This window comes from Hippoglossus stenolepis, chromosome 5 (genome assembly GCF_022539355.2).
Source record: "Hippoglossus stenolepis isolate QCI-W04-F060 chromosome 5, HSTE1.2, whole genome shotgun sequence".
Lineage (NCBI taxonomy): Eukaryota > Metazoa > Chordata > Actinopteri > Pleuronectiformes > Pleuronectidae > Hippoglossus > Hippoglossus stenolepis.
Genome location: NC_061487.1, coordinates 24,826,398 through 24,849,723, shown reverse-complemented (window position 1 = coordinate 24,849,723; position 23,326 = coordinate 24,826,398). Strand labels below are relative to the sequence as shown.

The 23,326-nt window shown below is 44.5% G+C and overlaps 1 protein-coding gene across 2 annotated transcripts in view; it reads right to left on the bottom strand.

Annotated features, from left to right (window-relative positions):
• znf423 (zinc finger protein 423) overlaps window positions 1-23,326 on the bottom strand; it is a 137,044-nt gene that overhangs the window by 14,425 nt on the left and 99,293 nt on the right. For both annotated transcript variants that reach the window (XM_035157464.2, XM_035157465.2), the window contains one exon: window positions 346-477. In XM_035157464.2, coding sequence (XP_035013355.2) covers window positions 346-477 — 132 coding nt within the window. The remainder of the gene's footprint in view (window positions 1-345; window positions 478-23,326) is intronic.

Here is a 23,326-nt window from a genome sequence, read left to right as displayed (position 1 = left end):
TGAGAACTACCTCAATTGACAGAAACCATATTTGAGAAAAAAATATCTGACATGTACTTTGACTTTTTAGTTTGATCCATGTCCCATTCACTAACATGGAGGCAGGAGGGTTTATGACCTATACTGCAGCCAGCAACTAGAGGGCGACTGAGACACTTTGGCTTCTCTTTCAGGGAGCTGTCATGTCGTCCATCTTTATTTACAGACACACTAAATAACTCCATGTTTCTGTCTCCGTTTCGAATACAAAGCAAACACGAGTCACGAGTGAGTAGCGGTTATCTGTGCTGCTGTCCTTGAACCTGATTGTGTGTTTGTGTGTCTGTCTGTGTGTCTCTCTCTCACCTGTGAAGCAGACGGGACACTTGAAGGTACCTCCCATGCCTTCGAAGCTGTGCTCTATCAGGTGGCAGAGCAGCTTGGCAGGTGAGTCAAACATCTGGTTACACAGCTTGCACTCGTGATTGATGCCCTCCTCTGCAAATAGGAGACAGACACGCATGTGTAGGTTGGATTAAGCACATGAAAACAGCAACATATGACATTATATTAAAAATACTGACACGACACAAACAACAGATGTCTCGTGCACAAACAGAAATTGACAGACAAGTCAGATAAATACTAATATGCCACTTATATGAAGACGCTTGTATACGACAATACAGGAACTACATCAGTGACATTAATCATGGCTCTGCGGCAATATTTTGGGACGATATTAGTTCCACTTTGACAAATCATGTCTGACGACGCAACATGAGGTGAGAGAAAGTTTTCTCCCTCGTCACATCCTTTGCAATGTTTAATATTATTCATATAGATTTATATTCAATGCAATTATTTTTAAAATACATAGTAATATGTGCAATAACAATATTATAAGGAAAATCTTAAAGGAAACACGTAAATTAGACCTGAGTTCCAGACAGGCAAACCAAAAGCAGATAAAAGCAAAATAAGAATAAAAGTAGAATAGTAAATAAACAATATCCATTTCAATCTTTAATTCTAATTCGGCAAAACTGCTCAATATTCCACATAAAAAAAATGTAGCTGGCTGATATTTTCAAAAGACAAATATTAATCAAAGATGACACCTTAAAATGAAATAAAAATATATGTATACTGCCTGATGTTTGGCGTAAAATTTCCAGGACTTATTATACAGGCTTTTGTCTTATTTGAATTTAACTGAAGGCAGTTATCAGCTGTCGAAATAATTCTATATGGACAAATACAACTGAATATCATTAGCATAAAAATGTTGAGATGTGCCACTATAACAGCTAGAGATCTTCTCAAGAAGTAGCATATATAAAGAACAACATAGGCTCCAGAACAGAACCCTGTGGGACGCCACATGACAAAAGTGCTCTGTCTGACATAAACTGACCCACACAGACCGAAAAGCCCCCATCAGCGGGTTAGGAGGAGGAGAAGCCCCGGGCAGAACCTCAAACTCCCTTTTCCCCCTGCTGCACAATCTCATTTCATTTTTCCCTACACTCCCCCAACTCTCGCACACACCAACCCCAGTGCCGTATCTGCCCCAACTGGTAATTGTCTGTCCTCCCCACTGGGGCTGTGGATGATCTGCCCTTCCTATAGCCATCCTTCCTTCCCTCCCTCTGTCCTCGTTATCTGCCCTCCCCCACTGCAGTCACTCAACCATCCCTCACTATGCCCATTCCTCCCCACATGTCTCCCTATAGTCCCTCTTGGTCCATCAGTCGCTGATTAATTTGTGTGGGCTCCAATTCAAACCCCTCACCATGGGTGTCTGGTTATGTTTTAAAATGGGGGTGAAAACTTGTAAAGATACAAATTGGGATGGGGTCTGGGCGTCCTGGGCCCAAAAAAAAATTGTAATTCAACCCTGTATTTTTACATCATTTTACCTCTTGGATTATGGCAAGAAAACAGCCATTAGTTTAGATTGGTTAGAGTGGGGGTGCTATGAAAACCAAGAATGCACCAACGGCAGTATCTAACTGGGTGGATCAGGGCAAGACATGATTATTAGAGGAGTAGTTGTTTCATATTTAAAATGATATAAATAAATAAAAAAACATGCAGCCTAATAGGTTTTAGGCTAAGAGGCCATCAAGGTCAAACAAGGACAAACATTACACAAAACAGCCTCACAACACAAAACGATGGATAATTAAACTGGTGTAGTTGTACTGTTAAACAGGAATAAATATACACAAGTTCATAAGAGGATCCATTCGATTCTTATCATCTTATATCAAGAACTATTTTAATACCACAATTTAGAAGTTGACTCCAAATGGACCAGTTTAATCGAGGACGAGAACTCACTGGGAAACAAGTCCGTATACGCCTCTAATTTACCCTGTATGAGAAAATGAGGCTATAATAATAAACCCAAGAAAGCACAGTGCAGAGCGGATGAATGAAAGAACAGAGCGGTGCATCCTCGTATTTAAGAATAGAATAATATGTAACAAATAATAAAATCTCTGATATCTTATAACTTGAAATTAGTCACTTTCCACTTCTGGAAAAAACTATAGCATAAACTTAACTTATGCCCCCCCCCCTTTTCCAATTATTGTATTATGAGTCACACTGTTGCACATGCACTGCTCTGATGTAAATAAGTCATAATAGAGCATCAAACACACAAGAGACTGTCTGCAACACCCCTCCACCCATTTTCATCATTCTCACTGGAGGATTATAGCAGTGTTTGTGTGTATCTGTGTGTGTTTGTGTGTTTCCGTGTCTATTTTAAGAAGGTGTGAGTGATATCACTGCACCCTCGGTGAAAGGCCAGATGAAAGTTGGGCGTCATAAACACACACGCCAACACACACATGGACCCCTTGACGATCGGGTCTCCCGCCTGTTGTCTTTATCGCCATTCTACCTTGCGGGGCCAATACCCCAGTCGCGCCCACACACACGCGCCCACACACACACACACACACACACACACACACACCGTAGGACAGTGCTGCCTGGAGACATCAGATGGTGTCTTTCTTGGGCCAATCTGTGATCCCCCGTAGAGTGTTACACACATCTACACAAACACAGACACACACACACACACACACCACCATGCACACATACCCTGAGAGATACACTCAGACAATCCAATGTTTTGCCTTTTTTTATCACTTACCCTAACGCTCATTGACGAAACCAATTCCCCAGCACCCCACCCACACCTCGGACCTATTAGCTGTCAAAACCAAACGTCTCACCCGGACCCTATTTCAAATCTTTGCCTGTAAACATGTCCTCACTTAACCAAAAATGTCCTCAGGCCAATGGTTAAAAACTCAAGCTGGTCCTTACAATGTATAGCCATACTCGTATACACACACACTTGCATGCACACACACACACACACACAGCCTGCAGAACTTCAGCTGCAGAGCTGCAGGGGATCTCGAGGTTAATAACATCTTCAATCATACATCCATGACACCCATACTGACTAATACCCACACGCACACAAAGATTCCTATCTCTCCTCGCCTCAAAGGCCGACACAAGGGTGCCCTAATCCCATCTCAATAGTGTGTGATCGTGTGTGTGTGTGTGTGTGTGTGTGTGCCACATGTGATTGTATGGCTGGGATAGTGTGTGCTCCGTGGTCCGGGTCCCCAAACATCCCTTTCCCCCCCCCCATACACACACACACACAGACAAACACAAGCCTCAAAGGCTGCTAGGTTGTGTGGGGCGCCAGTGTGTCCGAGACACACTGAGACAGATAGAGCTTCATTATCATTTACTCGGAGATTGAAACAGCAGGAGAGAGTCACATGGAGTGAGACACACAGAGAGAGAGGGAGGGAGGGAGACAGGGAGGAGCACCACCAGCACGACCAGTTTAGAAAAAGTCATATTCCATATTTTCATCATTATTTAAATATTATTTAAAGTAATAGTAAAGGAGCACTTTTAGTTAATGTCATGCATTTGATTGTTTTATTGTTTCGACTGAAGAAGCAAACGACAGACACACAAATGGACAGACGGATAAAAAGAGGGAATAACCAAGTAATACCAAAGCTTCAGTGATCTCAGGGTGTGTGTGTTTGTTTGTGTGAGTGTGTGTGTTTGTGTGTGTGTGTGTGGGGGGGGAGGGTGTCTCTGTAGAAGGCACCTTAAAGCTCTCGCCCTCCGTAGGGGCGACGCTTTCCTTAGAAGTCGTCTCACCCTCTCCCACGCGGCCAAGATAAGAAGACGTGCCCATTAGCCAGTGAGATTTTAGACGGTGACATCCGCACACACGCCTCAACAAAGTTACTGCAGGTATTCAAACGGTGAACTAATGCTAACTGATAGCATCTATACAATTATACAGTAGAAGCAATGGAAACTCTTCATACTTCACATAAGACAACTTCTATTACTTATGACATTTTTAAGTCTGACATTTTCCCAAAAGAAGTTGTTTTTGGTCAGAAGCCAGAAAGATTATTTCATTTCCTGATCATCCTGACATTTATTTTTATATGTTATGACTAATAATTCATCCTGAAGCCCAGGGTGACCTCTTCAGATTGCTTATGACCAACCAAAGGTCTGAAACTGAAACAACTAAAGATTTTAATTTATAATCTGAAAAACAAAGATAGACACAATCAATTATAAAAATTGTAAATTTAGCTTTTCAACAACATCATACCTCAGAATTTGCCTTTTCTTTTGTACCCCTGCATATAACTGTTGTTGGGAGAATGTGTGCGAGTGTGCGTCTCCACAGGTGACATCATAAAGCCATCAGCCGCACTAATGAAGCTTCAGCCGCTAATTAAATGTCAATCAATTGTAGCCAAATTGAACAGTTAAAAAAATAAAAGGATGAACTGATGAAAAACAATAAAAACCAGAGTGAGAGAGAGAGGGAGAGAAAGACAGGAAGAGGGAGAACTGAAGGGAAAACAGTGAGGTGCAGAGAGATAATTGGGCTGTCCGGAACAAGGGCATGGAGAGAGGCCTGTGTGTGTGTGTGTGTGTCTGTGTGTGTGTGTCCCATGAAAGAGTTCTCTTTTCTGACAAATACATTGTTTTGATCAGTGTGTGTGGGGACCGCAGTGTCTGTGTGCTGTCCCCCTCTGAGACCCAGTCCATGTGTGTGTGTGTGTCTGTGTGTGTTGCACTGGTGGATCAAATGCACTCTGTGAGGCAAAGCGTAACGGCAGGATTCTGTACGACTCTGTCATCTCACTATGGGTCACACACACACATATCCACACACACACACACACACACACACACACACACACACAACCCTGGGAGGCCTGTGCTGGGACAGAGAACACAGGGGAGAGAGGGATGAGAGGAGACAGTGAGCAGGAGAGAGAGGCAGGGTGAAGGTTAGGACTCAGAGTTTGTTATCGCACATCAGAAAATGAACTTTTTTCTGCTTTAAATGGACGTTAGTATGAGTCAGAGGTTGTTGTTGTATCCTGGTCAATAATTTGGCAAAGAGACGTAGATTGAGTCGTGTCCTCCATCTTTCTTTTCCTCTGGTAGTGGCGTAAGAATAAAAGTAATAAAATCATACAAATCTTTCCTTGCGACTGAAGTCTACGGCAGAGCAATACCAAAAATTATATAAAAATAAAAAATGCTAATTTCAGCCCAAATTGATAATAAATGTCACGTTATTATTGATTTTAACTTTAAAGAACGTTGTGGTTTTAAACTTTTCCTTTGTGAGCAGAGAAGGACAAACCATTTATTTGTTCGCTTGTTTGGTCACTGTACTTGCACAATGCAACACTTTTGTTATATTGCTAATGATTAAAGTACATTGCAATAATTATTTCTATAGTTTTAAGTAGCAGAAGTTCTGATGCAGTTTCAACAAAGAGAAACACAAAAAATGTCAAGAAAATATTGGAGGAAAAGTGTGAACTGAAAGAACGTGTGGGCAGAATTTGGGAAATTTGGGGATGGACAGAAAAGAAAGAGACACACAAAAGAGAAGTAGTCAGACATTACAATTCCGCTATCTCTGACACACACACACAGGTCATGCTCTCTCTCAGTCTCATTCTCCCATTACCGTCCTCTCCTTCTCTCTCTGCTAATTGACCAGAGGAGAGGGACCAGGTGGCATCATCCCCATCACACCAACACACACAGACAGACACACACGAGCTGGCCTCATCACGGACCCCTGTAACATGCAGCAGAACATAAATGAGCTCGTTGATTTGTGTTGGGGATGGATCCCTGAGGTGCTTCCTTCCTCACACACACACACACACACACACACACACACACACACACACACACACACACACACACACACACACACACACACACACACACACACACACACACACACACACACACACACACACCTTTTAACCCATTCCTAGTCTGGGCTGGGAAACTCCTTTGGGTGCTCTTGCCCGCCCAAACTCCCTTCCTCTCTGAGTGAGCTGTTGCTTGGGGGGGGGGCAATACCCTCAGGTATTTCCCACCCCCATGACCCCTCCTTGCTCCTCCTCACCCCCACCTCCATCCTCACACTATTTGAGGCTGTGCGTGTGTGAAAGAGCAGTGAAAAGTGTGTGTATGTGTTTGGTCCCTCGCGGCATGGAGGCCGTAAACCAAGCCAGGCGATTGATGGCGAGGACAGCGAGGGGAGAGGCGGCGAGAGAAAAAGGTTGGAAAGAGAGAGGGATGGAGAGGAGGGAGAACTAGAGAGGGAGGAATGGAGCGAGGGCTGATGGGATTGATGGAGGGAGAGCAACAGAGGCATTGGGAGACAGAAAGAAAGAAGGAGTGCAGCAGAGAGGAGCGCTGTGGACGGAAGGAGGAGGAGTGTGCACCTCTCTGGGGGGCTCGCTCAAGGTGTGTTTCCATGGCAACCGGGGGCAGGGGGGCTGATGTGTGTGGGGGTGAGCTTGACCCACTGGTTGTGTGGGGGCTGGAGAATAACACACACACACACACACTCACACACACACACACACACACACAACCTGCTGCAGTGCTGGAGGGGTCCCAAGAGTACCCCCCACCTTTACTCACCCTCTCCCCCTCTCTTTCTCTCTCTCTCCCTCACTCACAGACACACACACACACACACACAGAGACACACACACACACACACACACACACACACACACACAGAAAGAATGCTGCAGTGCTGAAGTCCCGTGAGTACGCAACACCCACACACATTCTCCCTGCCTTCTCTCTCTCTCGTCTTCCATTTTCCGTGTCTGTTTCTATCACTCTCTCTGTGAGGTAATTGTTAATATTTTCATCATTTGTTTACTCCTCGTGGAACCATGTGGTTTTTTTACATTTTGCTGAATGGAGATCGGAGGCAGAGTTACATCCTGGGGATCGTTTTTACCGAAACAACCGGAGTTTGACCCTCTCGTTCGTTCAGGGGTTAATCTGTGGTCACCAGCATGTCTGCAGCTTCAGGTCCATGTGCACCTCTGCTTTAAGTGGAACCGGGTTGTCATGTGTGGAAAACAGATTCACTTTTATTTCTCTGTCTCTTGTTTGTCTTTTCTTTGTGTTGTGTTCATACGTGTGCACAACACTTGCATATGGGATTAGATCATAAAGTCTCATCCCTAGAGAGACGCCTCTTTATCAAAGTTGAACAATGTTCTTCCCATTTGTTGTGACAGAGTGAGTCAGATTCAACACACTGACCTATTCACAGTGACTGTTGATGCAGATATGAAATTACTGTAACTTAGCTCCCAAAAGCTGAAAATTGCTATAGAAATGTGTCATTACTGCAAAGATAAGCAGACTTTTGTCTTTTCAGACAGTTGAAGTAAAAGCTCCAGTGGAATCATCCCTAATCTTCATCTATTGTGTTTTTCATGATGTTTAGTGACAGTTAGGTTGATGTAAACAAGGCCTGTACTCGGAGACCTCACTCTAGTGGTGGACTCTAACACTTCAACACTTTACAAGTAACAAATAAAGAAAGTTTATTCCTGGTTAATAACCACAGCTCATGGAAACGCTCACATACACACAAACACCCACAGACAGACAAACACTCGGTTGGCAGACGAGCACAGCATATGGCGATGACCAGTTTGTGTTTGTGTTTATAATGAAAGGAAGCACGAATCGAGCATATTTGAGCATGTGAGTGTGTGTGTGCGTGCGTGTCAGTGAGGAGGCTCTTGGCTTCGACAAGACAGAGCTCTCCAGCTTCCTACTGTTATGTAATCTGATAGGGAAAGTCCAAGATGGTTCACACACACACACACACACACACACACACACACACACACACACACACACACACACACACACACACACACACACACACACACACACACACACACACACACACACACACACACGAAAAAGAACCTGACGTAGCTTCAGTTGTCATAAAAACTCAAAAGGTGTTTAGTTTGTCCAGTCTGGGCTACTGTAAAAAAAACATGGTGGCCTCCGTAGAGAGGATCCGCTCCTGATGTAAATATAAAGTATCTAAATATAAAGTATCTAAATATAAAGTATTTGAATATAAAGTATTTGAATATAAAGTATTTGAATATAAAGGCCCATTCTAGGGTAAAGAAAACAACAATTCACACTAGTGTAAACATCACTAGGATTATTTTATATTCAATTTCTGCCACGAGATCCCTTTCACCTAAATCTTACACACTGGACCTTTAAATCCAAACAAGTTTAATAATTCATTTGTTTCTGTGAGAATACACAGAAAACAACCCTCATGGCGTTCTTGAGTTATTATTTTGACCAAAAGTGTGTTTGGAGCAGTTGCAGTGACCTTGACCTTTGACCTTTGACCAACAAATTCCAAATCAGTTTATCCATGAGTCCAAGGCGTTCTCATCGATATCATCAAGAATGGGACGGAAACCTAACGCAACGCGAGAGCAAAGAAACTACTGGTACCAATTCAAATATATCTCCCAGTTCAGTGGGTCAGGTCGATTAGTTGTTTATGAGACGAGGTTATTAAGTCATTACAGAGCCCTTCAACAGCAGGAAGCAGGTGTATACTGAAATATCACATTGACTACACACAGACACACACACAGTTGATGACAGAAACTAAAAATAGACGTACACACTCCGACACAGGACGTTTAGTGTCATCAGGAGAGCACTTGACTGCGACAACGAGCAGCTGACATGTAAGTCGTGTATTATCATACGTAATGAGCCTTTAATATTTAAACAGAAGACGTGCACACATCATCGCTCCGGCCTCGGAATCATCAGCCTGGACCTTTACAGCAAAATGGGGGAATAATCGCCTCCACCAATCAACACACGGAAACCTAATAACACACAACACACACACACACACACACACACACACACACACACACACACACACACACACACACACACACACACACACACACACACACACACACACACACACAAACACCTCTTTTTAGCTCGTTAGCAGGGATGAGAGTAATGAATGCAGAGTATATTTGTGTTTAGAATCTTAATTGAAAGCTTGAAAGTGGCCAGGAGGGAATAAGCCTAATCACTCTGTGTGAAAAAAACCATACACACACACACGCACGCACGCACGCACACACACTCACACATACATATATATAGACGTACAAGTTTGTCACTCCTAAATACAACCTTTACAACTGAAGTACTTCTCTTTCTCTGGTCACCCGCGTTCTTCCGATCCCTCTCCCCTTATTCTTCCCTGTCTCTTTTTTACCTCCTCCTTCCCTCCCCCTGTTTTCTCCCATACTCTCTCCATCCTTCCATCTGTTTACATATGTTAAACACCACTACAGCCCCCTGGATGCACATCCAGAGTGCGTGTGTTGATATGTCTGCGTGTAGATGCTTGTTAGAGCTATAGAAGTCATCCACAAGGACTTATAAACAGAGTTTATGGTGGTTGAGGGCATGTTATAATTAATTACAGGTATGTTTAATTCTACTGCACATGCTTTTTATTTAGTCGCTGGTATTGTTGGTAAAATACACTCGCAGAATGTTAAGGGATTCCCTGCAGCGGATTCTGAGACACTATAAAGGAGAGTGAGGGAGGATACGTTTGAAAGTCAGATTCAGGTGTAATGTGGATCAAACCTGAGAGCCCACCCACATACATGCACCCCCCCCATCCAGGTTAGCAAGCACATCTGTATCCAGGGCTAATCACCACGGCAACTGTAATCAAGGCTCTGATCTGGTTGTCAAGGTGATGGAGAGAGGGTCACCCCTGACTGTCTCCTCCTTCCTCTGAATGACTAAATCCTTCTGTTTTGGAAACAACCGTTGTGAGACTGAGACGCTACGGTTCAGGCCGAAGTGCGTGTCTGTGTGTGTGTGTTTGTGTGTTTGTGTGTGTGTGTGTGTGTTGTGTTTGTGTGTGTGTGTGTGTGTGTGTGTGTGTGTGGCATCTGGAGAGACAAAAGACATGGACAGAGAAAGGTAGAGAGAGAGCAAAGGTTTGTTGTGTTGCTTAACAATTCAATAATGTTTCCTTTTTTGTGCTAAATCTACCAGATATATGTGTGTGTGTGTGTTTACCTTTCTCTATCTAATCCTATCCTGCTGTTTACTGGTGTGTGTGTGTGTGTGTGTAAAGTATGTCTATCTCTGCCAATGTGTGTCTGTGTGTTTCTTTAATCTGTGCTCCCGGGGGGAGTCAGAGGGAGCTAGCAGGCTTATCCCTGCTGCATCTCTGCATCCAAATACCACTAAAAAGCAAATCTCCATTCCACAACAACAACATTAACATAGACACACACACTAACATGAACACAAAAAACTGGGGAGAAAGGCCTGAGAGACGAGCTTAATTGTCTGTTCACCAAACTCCACCCGAAAAAGCACTCCCCCCCCCCTGCAGACACACACACTTAAGTCATGTGAAATTGTTAGACGACCAAAGAGTGCACCTCCCAGGTTTAGGGTCAACACGTGGAGAAGGTAGAAGGACACCACGGCCCAACAGTCTCCTCTTGAAACCGCATTTAAATCAGATGCATCTTTTTCCATCAAGATCCATGAATGAATCCCTGGGTTTTAAAAAGCCCTGAAACATCATCAATGCTTGGTAGATGTTAACCTACACGTTGAGCCCTCTACGATACGTAGCGGCTTTCTTAACCGTCCACTGTTCCTGGGAAGCACAACCCTTGAAAGTGACAGAGGAAGAAGAGGGGAGTCAGGAGCAGGAAAAGAGAAAAGGAGCAGAGCCAATAAGAGCTCACAGCAGGACGCTAATAATGCAGCTCCAGCTGTTCCAGTTAACCTGCAAACTGCCCATCTGGACCCAGAGAGACAGACAGAGAGCTATACAGAGACAGAGCGAGAGACAGAGAGGGAGACAGAGCGGGAGACAGAGAGGGAGACAGAGCGGGAGACAGAGAGGGAGACAGAGCGGGAGACAGAGAGGGAGACAGAGAGGGAGACAGAGAGGGAGACAGAGAGGGAGACAGGGGCATATATGGTGAGAGACAGAGAGTTAGGTTGATAACACAGAGTAGAGACAGGTCTTAACATTTATTTGAGTAGATATCAGAGAATAGGGGAACATTTTTTCCCAAAACCCAAGGTTGTTATATTGTTGTTAAAATGATATAAAATAGAGAAAAAGCACTAACTTGTCATATTTAGGAAGCTGACAGTAAATGTAAATGTCTTTTTTCTTGGTAAATGAGTTGTTGTTGAATTTTCTTTAGATCAAATACTTGTTTTCTGCACAGAATATTGTGTCTATCTATAATTTGACAGTTTTTTTGAGTTTTATGTCACAAATTCCAACGATTTGTCCTCGTGTCGCATCAGACAAGATGTTCAAGTGACGGGGACGAAAACAGATAAAGAGGAAGAGAAGACACAGCCACATCCTCAGCTTTGCTCGGGTGGCCAAGTGGACATGGATAGTTGAACACACACACACACACACACGCGCACAACACACACACACACACACACACACACACAGTAGGAGTGACCTTGGTCCAGCCTGTCCGTCCTCGCCCCCTGCCCTGGCCAGCTACATCCCCCACAGAGCCACCCTGCCTGTCTCTCTCTCCCTCACACACATACACACACATACACACCGCAGTGCCATGCCAGGCCGTGCCAAACTGAACCACGCTGTGGTCATAGAAACAATACAACAAACAGAGTGAAAGAGTCCAGAGTAGCAGGGTACGGAGCAGAAAAAGGAATATGAGGAGATGCTACAGCAGAATCTTTTGTTATTGATTCCAAAAACACACTTCAACTTCAACACAAAAGACACACGGCTAGCCAACTCCGAACCTCCCTAAAGCACAAACGCATCACACACACACACACACACACACACACACACACACACACACACACACACACACACACACACACACACACACACACACACACACACACACACACACACACACACAGTGTTGTAGCATGCTAATGAAGACAGTAAATCACTACTAGGTCATGTGTGGAAAAGCCTGCCAGATACCTGCAACCATGGCTAGAGACCTCCCTCAGCCACACACTGCGTATGTGTGCGTGTGTGTGTGTGTGTGTGAGTGTGTGAGTGTGTGTGTGGGTGAGCAGCAGAGATGGAGGATGCCTGTTGGCTGCAAACACAACTGCTATGAGAAAACTGAGCAAGCAAACATTCAGCATCTATCATAGGAGAAATTCAGTCCTAATTTCACCCAGAGAGAAACTGCAACTGGACGAGAGAAAGACCAACGGACGTCAGCAACATCAGCAGGACGGAGCAGAAAGAAACGGCTCAGTTTGAAAATGTTTGTGTGTTTCTCTTTTCCTCTCTTTCTTACTTTCGCCGGTTTTAGACGTGAACTGTGGAAAATGTCCAGTTATTGGTTGAAGACATTTTCCCGACTTTCACTTTTGAGGAACACAACAGGACATTGTCTAGATCAGACGCGTTCACACCAACGTTATATAATATCTGGAATATTCAGAAACCACAGATTTGTCTAAAGCACGTTGACGCCAGTTTAGACTCTTATCGCCAAAGGCCCTCAAATCTCGTATTTCCATGTTGACATCTTCGTCAATGTCTTCTTCATGTACTCTTTTTCATCCTGAGATATTTGCGTTTCCTTCACTTTTGTGGAAAGCGTCAAGAGCAACTGACTCGGACATTTGCATTCTCACATTCAGCCCCTCTGGAAAATATCTGGCGCTCAGTGCATGTCTGAAATCAGCTACTTTACGACCACCTCACTTTATTGTACGTTAGGAAACTTGATACTGAAGCTGCTTGATTCTGTTAAAGCTCTAACTACAGAATCATGTATCTCACTTATAAAACTTATGTTAAACCCCTGTGTTACTGCCAGTGTCCACATGTGCATGAGTCAGTACACGTGTGCACCTGGGCTGTCCTAAGAACGGCTAATCAAGGTAACGTTTGGGTGAAAAGACGTCTCCTGCTGGGTGGACCAGGTAATGATCAAGACTACAAGGAGTACAATCACCCCCCCGACTCCCCAGCAGCAGCATGGTCACTCTCACACAGAAAAAAGCTGTTGATTACCTTTTGTCTCCGAGGACTTAATGTGGACGATTAAATGCACAAGGTGCTGGGTAAAAAAGGGCTTATTTTCCTATCAGGGACTTTCACTTGAGGTGATTGACAATAAGTGGTAAGTAGGAAGTTTGACACATTACAGGCACTAACAAAAGAAAACAAAGAAACAGAACTGAAGTTTTGAAGTAACTGTTTTGAGACAAGTACCACAATTGCTGGTGTTAAGTTTACCTGGATAAAAACTACACCTGTCTTAAGTCAGCGTTTGGTTCTCGCCTGCAAACATCCAAGAGCAAGGCACATCTTTCAGTAACAGCCTCACTGGGAGAAGAAGACCATTAGGAAAGAGTGGGAGGGCAGAGACACCTCAGACATTCAGAGCCTGTACTTTCTCGCTGTTCTTTCTATCGCTGTAATCATTGATTTCTTGACCCGTGAGTAAAAATCCAGCTGAACTGTGAGTTGACAAAAGGGAATTTGAACTCACATGAAAGTGGACGAGTCAAGTTGAGAAAATGGGGCAACAAAAGGGTCAATGACAATATATATGATAAAAAAAACAATTCAAATTCTATTATAAGTAGATTAATTAGAACAAATTTAGATCGAATTTGTTGTTTTTTGGTGGAATGTGAAAAGGTGAGGGGGTCTGAACACTTCCTGTATATACAACATGTACAATATCAAATTTCAAGTGTTGATCATCGGTGACAAATATAATTTAAAAGCGCATGAATGAACTTTGTGCCACACAGAGAAGTGTTCACTGTCAAAATAATCGAAATCTTCTGTGCACTGCATTTCAATAATAAAATAATAGCTTCTTCACGCTCTCACACACAAAAACACACTTCTGTCAGCCTCAAATACAAACAAATAAATAAATAACACAAAGTTATTAATTATTCTGAGGCAGGAATCAAATATACATGCGTCTAGAGATCTGTGTGTGTGTGTGTGTGTGTGTGTAAACTTATAAAGACACTCCCCAAAGATGGAAAGAGAAGCAGACCAACAAAGCAAGTGGAAAATAAGACAGACAAAGGAGAACAATGGAAAAAAAAAATATCTAAGGCTCCATAAACTGTCACATTCAGTGACGTATAATCGGGAACTTAACAAATTTAGCATCGAGTTTCGTGTCAAGGTGAATGAAGGGAGACAGAGACGACGTGAGAAAGACAAACACCTTTAACACTTTGTTTTTATGTCTCAGACTACGAAGGTTTTTAACTTCTGTTCAGTACAAAGTTTTATTTTTAATCTTTGTCTTGTTACTCGAGAAGAATAGAAGTCTAACTGACACAATTTAAGACTAAAGTCTGAAATATAATTGTTATTTTCTGTCTCTCAAACCATGAACTGTATAATAAAGATGGACGAGATAACAGATCCCCAAAAGTGAAGCCAAATCATCTCGATCGCCCCCTGCTGGCTGGCAAGGGGCTGACTCTTACAGGTCATAAACCCCGCCTCCTCCATGTTAACAGATGGGACTTGAAGCCAAAATGAACAAGTCAAAATACATGTTATATACATACAAGATTGTTTTAGTTTATGTAGTTCTTATCACACACTAACGCAGCGACAACTCTCGATCGCTACTGCACAAACTCCAAGTGATGCGTAAGATGGCAGCGTTTGTATCTTAAATTATTTTGGCTTCCATTGTGGACAGTGGGAGGAAGTGGAGACACGTCGTTCATCTTTATATACGAGATATATATATGATTCAAACAATAAAGTCAAGTCTGATTTATTCAAGCATCCTCCTCCTCACAAATATGTATTTATTCCTATGTGTTGTTGTATGTTAATGTTCATTTAACTGTATTCATGCACAGGTTGGAATCTATTAGGAACAACGACAGAAAGTGTTGGGGCTATAATCAGTGACTGAGCTGCTGTTGTCTGGAAACTGGTAAAAAATCTCTCTTCTGCAGCTAATAAGCATAAAAAAAAGCTGATAGAGGCAACATGACAGCAGCGTTTGGATTAAACATTCAGTTTGACGTGCACGCCGAGGCGCACGCACGCACGTAGACAAGTGCTGAGTTAGAACCGTCCTCCAGTCTACTTAAGAGAGTTCACATGCAGAGCAGAGCCACTACTGGGAATCACAGTTTAGCCCTCTTCTCTCGCTCATCGACTCCGTCTCACAAACACCCAGACATGCAAGAACACGCCGCTGTGTGTATATCCACAAAACCCTCCGACAGCCACACACTTTACAGACGCGCCTTTCTGTCTCTCTGTCAAGGCTTCAGGTTATGTCATTAATTACATCTGACACCACTTCTTCTCTGCGTGTGTGTGTGTGCGTGCGTGGATCTGAGATACGTCTCGAGGGGCTGGAGCAGGGAAAGTGAGGTTCAAAGACCCCCTGCCAGAACGCTAAATCAATATTAATACATGCTCGCAAACGCACAAGCTTACACAGACACACACACTTCCAACTAGGAGATGTCAGCGCGGTGGTTAGAGGGCATTGTTTCATTGTCTCTGTGGCGCACGCAGCGTTTCTCCTGCTCCACTCTTCACCTTCCTGTCTCTCTCGCTGCCGCACCGCTCTCTGGATCCTCCGCAGAGCCACAGCACAGATCCCACCGAGATCTGGGCTGTTGTTGTTTACTCTTACCGAGAAGACAAATGGGAAAAATCATACACCGGGAAGCCAGTTTATGCCTGATCACTTTTCTTTGCCCACCCCCCCACTGACCTCTTCACCTCCTCTTGGCATCACCAGCTCCTCCTGCAGCCGAAATGATTCTTGTGACAATCCAGAGACCGTCTTTCTAATCCCAGTCATAATCAATAATACACCACACAAATGCTATAACGCAGCATTTTGCTAAATCTGCCGTCCTTTCAACATCAAAAATCCTGTGCAAATCAGCTTGAAAAGACTTTGATTCCTTCCATGTTTTTCTAAGATATATTCATCACTTTATTCCTCATTATGGTCTGTTTCGCTGTTTCCTGCCTCCTCAGTGACTCTTAATCTTCTGCCCCAGACTTTTGCTTCTTCTTTTGTGGTAGACAAGGCAAGACGGGCACAATTTTTCACAGAGTTTTCTGAATTACTTGAATTGCTCCCGTCAAATATGATATGGTCGTTTCAACCTGCATGTAAATTAGAGGGAGGTCTGGTTTGGTGGGGTTGGCTGGGCCATCGGGTTCGGATGAAAAGCAGAACGCTTGTCTGGTTCTGGTCGGGCTTGGTTAGTTTTCTCTTTGGCTTGGACACAAAAATGCAACGTGAGCCAAACTCTAATGTAAATGACTCTTCAGATTCAAGAGCAATGGAATTAATGGATCTTCTTACTGGTCTGGACTTTTCCCAACATGCCAAGAACGCCACTCACAGCTTTATATGATATCCTTGACTCCTGAAGTGTAATTTCTGACTTGCTGTAGGAAGTATGAGCGTGTTCTCTCAGCTGCTTCACCACATTCCTCTGATTTGATCGTTATGAATAAAATAATCCACACTCTCTAATTGATACCGTTGCTAAACTCGCACAGGATCCTCCTGCCAGCAGCTCTTCAAGCTACGCTGGTGATTTTCAGAATCTCTCTCGCTCCTCCAAGTTTCACTCGGAGATAAACTCACCATGACCCCTCCAACACTTTGAAGGATGCAGCCGCTGTGACTCAGACCAACTGCTCTCGTTCACAGTTTGAACACCAACTCCCCCTGAATCAAAAATACTTTTTCTGCAACACGCTTTCATCGGGGGCAGAGTCGGGGTTAAAGTCATCACTACACAAACATTATCAGAGCAGCAGCAAACAATCAGGTCACGTTTTATCCTGCTGCTGTGGCTGCAAAGGCCAACATCTGTGTGCCTACTGCTCGGGAGGAGGGAGGAGGAGGGGGGGGCGGTCCCTGATAGCAACACTCACGTTTCTTTGTTTCAACCACGCGTAGGTGTTAAGGGTTAATGTGAATCATACATTAATTAACACTTGTTTGCATTAACCGGATCACACGCACACAGACACACTTGGGCATGTGAGAGTAATTGACCAATTTGTACGCACACAACAGCTGGAGTTGGAGACACAGCGTCTAAACCCTGCCGCACAAACGTAGCTTTTCCTAATTGCCTCTCCACCCAACCATGCTTGACCAGACATCGTCTCATGGCTGACTTCATGGCAAACAGTGTGTGTGTGTTCTGTGTGTGTCTGTGTTTGTGCGATACTCTAATTGTTGTCTGTTCTCTTTGTCCTGTGTCGCGCTCAACACTCATCAAAATAACATCTGTCAACCTCTGTACAAATACACCTGACGGACACAGCTGATGTCTGGACACACAGACAGACACACACAAAAAAAAACACTGCACCCCTCAAATTAAAAACAAAAGGAAAGCCAATGATTTTACTGCAGCGTGTGTGTGTGTGTGTGTGTGTGTGTGTGTGTGTGTGTGTGTGTGTGTGTGTGTGTGTGTGTGAGACAAGAGCACATCTGGGTATGGAGTGCTTCTCTGCTCCAGATGTGTATTTTTAACCACCACAGGCCATTTCACACCTGGACACCACAGACACAGACACACACACACACACCCACACACACAAAAGCATAAACAAATGATGTATGTGACCAATAAACCACATTCAGACGTTTTTACTGAATCGAGGTAATAAAGTGCTTTGATACAAGCTGATGTTTGATGTTTGCAAGTGTCTGTGGGGTGTTTGCCTGGATATTAGAAAGTAAGATGGATGAAAACATCAGCGTCTGTCATTATACACACTGCTGTGGAAATGATGATCTAAATAACTTTTCCCTCCGCTCTCCCTCCTCCCCCGTCTTTCCTTGCTCGCACACGGGCGCGCGATTGGAGGGAGCGCTACCTGTGTGGCCCCAGGAAACGAGGCTGAGGACCCTCCTAATGACTTAATTGAGCTAATTAGCAATAATAAGACGTCCAATCAGCATGCTGGCTTCCTGAAGGCTCTTGTTAGGAGCTAATTAAAGAACCAATCACAGCAGGAGAGACGATGGCGCTGCGTCACAGTAACAGGGCAAAAGATTACGCACGACGCAACAGTTCTGGGCTTCGCTCTTGATTGAAGTGGAGCTCGTGAGGCATTTCCTAAGTACTGCAGGCACATAAAGAGCGTGATAATCATAAAATGTAATGGAGGAAAAACAATACAACAATGAAAACTGTTACACTACAGCCCTACATTACTGGTAATTTTACAGTGTGGGTGTAATTGACCTTCTACCAATATAATTCACTGCAATTAACTGCACGTTTAAAAACGACTGGTCATTAGATGTAATGACGACACGAGCAAACGAGGATATAAGGGCGACACAACCAGTAATATAGGAAGAGGTAATAAGACAAAACAATACCTGGGCCTAAATTATTAAAGATTGTATGATATCAAGCGCTGACATTATCAGCTTTGCTCTCCGTGCTGCAGATACTATAGGAAAATAGATTTCTGATTCATTAAATACACGTTTCATCCCAGCAGCTCAGTCTCTGATTGAGAGATTCCTCACAGTCTGGTGTAAGAGAGACCTGTCTCCCCGAGCCTGTGTGAGAACAGTGAAGGCAGCTCCGACTCACACAGTGCAGCACGCGTGTGTGGCACATACCACACACACACACACACACATTCCAACACGCACACAAGCCAACACGCGCACACAAGCCAACACGACCATGCATTCGTGCACACAAACACACACAAACCCTGCTCTAACTGACATGAGTGAATCAAAGTGTGTGGTTGTTTTTTAATCAGGATTAATTCTGACTATGTTTGTTGCCACGAGTGCAAAATGTACTTTGCATGTAAGGAAACACTCCGATGTGCATTCATGAATTCAATCTGAGATGATCAGAGCATCATCTGTTTCAGTTTCACATCCGTCAGAGCAGGGATACATTTTATTGGCGTGTGGGCTGCAGGCGAGCTATTACACATTACAAGTCTAAAATAGTGATTTCTTCAAAACACGCTAGTTTCCAGTTGTAGAGTAAACACGAGAAGATGAAATAATATTGAGTCGTCCCTGAGTTTGTTTCTTTTTTTCTCTTAAAAATAACAAAACGCTGAGTGACACAGTTGAGGAACGAGCAGTAACAGTGGTGGTAAAAATAAATGATTCCCATTGGATAGTTCGACAAAACACGCGACTGGAGGTACAACAAATACTTGCAGCTCTGCAGCAATGACTCAAACAAGTACGACAATTTATCTCAGAACATCAGCCGCTGCATAAACTATAAATATTTTTGCCACAAGTGTAATTACTGCTCCTATTCTTATATTTCTCCATCATTAACCCCATTATCACACCATTTACCTCTGTTCTCTCTGTAACTATTCTCCTCCCTCACTCCCCTCTCTCCCTCTCTCCCTCTCTCCCTCTCTCTGTCTTCCAGGGGTAGTGTTCATGCAGCGTGGAGTCCTCTCTCCCTCTCTCTCTCTCTCTCCCCCCGTCTCTCTCTCAATCTGGGCTCCATGCTGCGCCGGTTTAATTGCAACAGCACCCTCATGTGCCAGTGTGTGTGTGTGTTTGTATATGTGTGTGTGTGTGGAGGAGAAAGAGGGAGGAGATGGAAAGAGAGACCTCCTTAGAGTGTTCAAGGATAAGCAGCAGGGCGCCGGGCCACCTTCCTCTCTCCTCTTCCACCTTGTCCTCTCCCTCTCCTCTTCCTCATCCTCCTCTTCTGCTGCTGCACCGTCCCTGTCCTCTTTCTCTCCCATGCCATCACACCTCCTCCCAGCCATGTTCTCACTGCTGCGTCTTGCTCACTCTCTCCTTCCCACCAAGCGACTGCAGGAAAAGGCTCCTCTAATCATTTCGACTCCACTTCCTCCTCCTCATCCTCCATCTCAATCTACCCCCCGCCGACGTCCGCCCACCACCGCTGCATCTTCTCCTCGCGAGTCCCTCGACTGTGTCACCCCGTCTCCCTTCCATCCATCGCCCTCCCCACCTCACCCCCTGCAAGCCCCACCCCCTATCTTGGTCATACCTCCCATGATGCCCGTGGAGACTTCCTGTCAGAGTTCCCTGCTCCTCACTCCTCGCCTTAATCAGCTGTCAAATATCAAACACTTACTCTACCCCATGGGCCCACATGCCTTCTGTGCAAAGAGGAACACACACACACACACATGTCTGCATGCATGTACCACTGGCCACACACACACACATGAAAGACAAGTGCATGTGTGTGTATCTTTGTCAGTTTGTCTGTCTGCAGTTAAAACACAAATTGATCAGCGGTAGGCGGCCACATCACTTACTATCACGCACTTGTCTACAAAGTAACGTCGACGAGACATTTGGACGCCACAGTTTAATAAACGTGGGTGGCACCGGCACACGCACACATATCTCCCCATAACTCAGACACACTTCACGATGATGGAGAGCTGGTGTTTCCCGTTTAATGACAGCAAAACACTCACCCACTCCGTCTATCTGTCAGCACTGCTGTGTGTGTGGTTTATTAATTCATTCATCTCCTAATGTTGTGCAGCTGGTCAGAGGGAGATAGAGGGATGAGGGAGGTGTGGAGTGTTTGGATGAGAGGAGGAAGAGGGTGGTGAGATATAATGAGAGACAGAGGGAGGAAGGAAAAAAAAGATTGAGACAAAGGACGAGACAGAGAGATGAATGGGTTGTCCAAAGTGGATGAGAGGTTGAGGCAACGCGGTTTAATCACCTCCGCTTCCGCTGCTTTTTCCCAGACACGCAACACACACTCATCTAAATGATTAGTCATTAGCCGATGAACCCACGGGCAGACAGACAGGCAACAATAAATCTGACAAAGCTTTCATCGGCGTCTTGCCGGAACCGTAAGAAAAACAAATAACGCCATCGACCAAACGCTGATTTATAATTTGTGTGATTTTGGACAGTCAACAGCAGGAAAGCTCAGCGGCAGCTACTCCGCCGTCAAACAGTTTTTTGGAAACACACAAACATACGACACAACAACGATTGTGTCCGTTGCGTCGGGACGATTTGACGCGTGCTCACGTGCGCACCGTGCACGCTGTGTCGAACACCGCTGTCGAACTTGGCTGGAAAATACTTGTGCCTGTAATGAAATGGGCTCGTCGCTCAGAGCCCCGTTTCACTGTAACGCTCCCATCTGTTGTGCATTCTGCAACTGAGCTGCAAACCACGGCTCAAACGATCGTTTCACAAGGCCACAAAAACTCTATTTATGCCAAAAGTGAATCCAAAGTGAATTTTTAAATATGATGTTATCATTGAAAACATGATGTAAAAACCTCTTTATTGCTCCACCGGCGATTGTTAAATCACTTTAATATCTGTATCTCTTATCATAACAAACTGATAATGACACCATTACTGAAAGGAATCAATACTGTTCCAATTTAACAATACTCAACACTGAAAGCCCAATGAAAACATACTCTGATTGAATTTGAAAACGCATTACATGGCTGACGACGGCTCCTGAGCACTAGTTTAACAACCCTGCAGCTTTTGGCTGTTTAGACTTCACTCTATTGTCCTGTCTGACTAGACAGGGTTTCCAAGCCAACAAAGCAGGGGCCTGGTCCCAGTGGCCCAGCCCCACAGAGCTGCTGCAACGCTAACACACTTACAATCATACACACACTGCATAGACGCAGGGAAGGAACCCAGGAGCTCAGTATCCTGTGGAGGCAGCCAGACGGCCAACATGCGCACACACACACACACACACGCACACACACACACACACACACACACGCACGCACGCACAGAACACATGTGTGCCAACTCAGAGGAAGTGTCCGCACCACCTGTAACCTGATCTTTGTCCACAGCTGTCCCAACATGATAAAATAAAATGTCAAAACAGGGAAAGGTGACACATGACGGACGTATGTAGAAAAAGAGTGAGTGGGTGAGAACAAAATGTGAATGAGAGACGAGAGAGAGGAGAGAGAGGAGAAAGTGGGAGAGAGAGAGAGGAGAGAGAGAGAGAGAGAGAGAGAGAAATGATGGGTCTAGTAAGGGGCCGCTAGGGGCCGGTGTTGTGGGTTGGTCCATTCATAACATGGTGGGGGGTGCTTTCTTCCACCTCTTTCTCTCTCTCTTTCTCTCTGTCTGTCTGTCTGGCATTTGCCTCCAACTCTTCAGTTAAACACCTTGCGGACCAGGAGCTCAAGAGCAGTAAACTGGGGAGTGTGTGTGTGTGTGTGTGTGTGTGTGTGTGTGTGTGTGTGTGTGTGTGTGTGAGCTGTATATGAGCAAGGCTACACATTTATGTTGTTTGTGTACATCCCACATACAAGTGTATAAATGGCTGTGCACGTTTGTGTCCATTTTTTTTAGCTGCAGGTGAGCTCTGCTGCAGACGGTGTGTTCATCTGTGTGTGTGTGTGTGTGTGTGTGTGTGTGTGTGTGTGTGTGTGTGTGTGTGTGTGTGTTTAGCCCCATGTGAGCGTGGTTATTTCTTATATCTATTTTCCACCGGGCTTGTGCCCTTTTGTATGTACAGTACGACTGTGTGGGTGTGTTTCCGAGGCAGGAGACAGAAAATCCACAGCAGCCACGGACACACTGGCACAGCACGCTAACACAACCATAACACACACATAGAAACCAGCAGTGGTGTGTGTGTGTGTGTGTGTGTGTGTGTGTGTGTGTGTGTGTGTGTGTGTGTGTGTGTGTGTGTGTGAGTAGCTTAGGGAGCTGCCTTGTTACCATACATGGGTAATCCATTCACCACCTCTCAGAGAATGGGATCAGGCCACAGAGAGGCGGTAGGAAAGATGGATAAATGTTCGGGG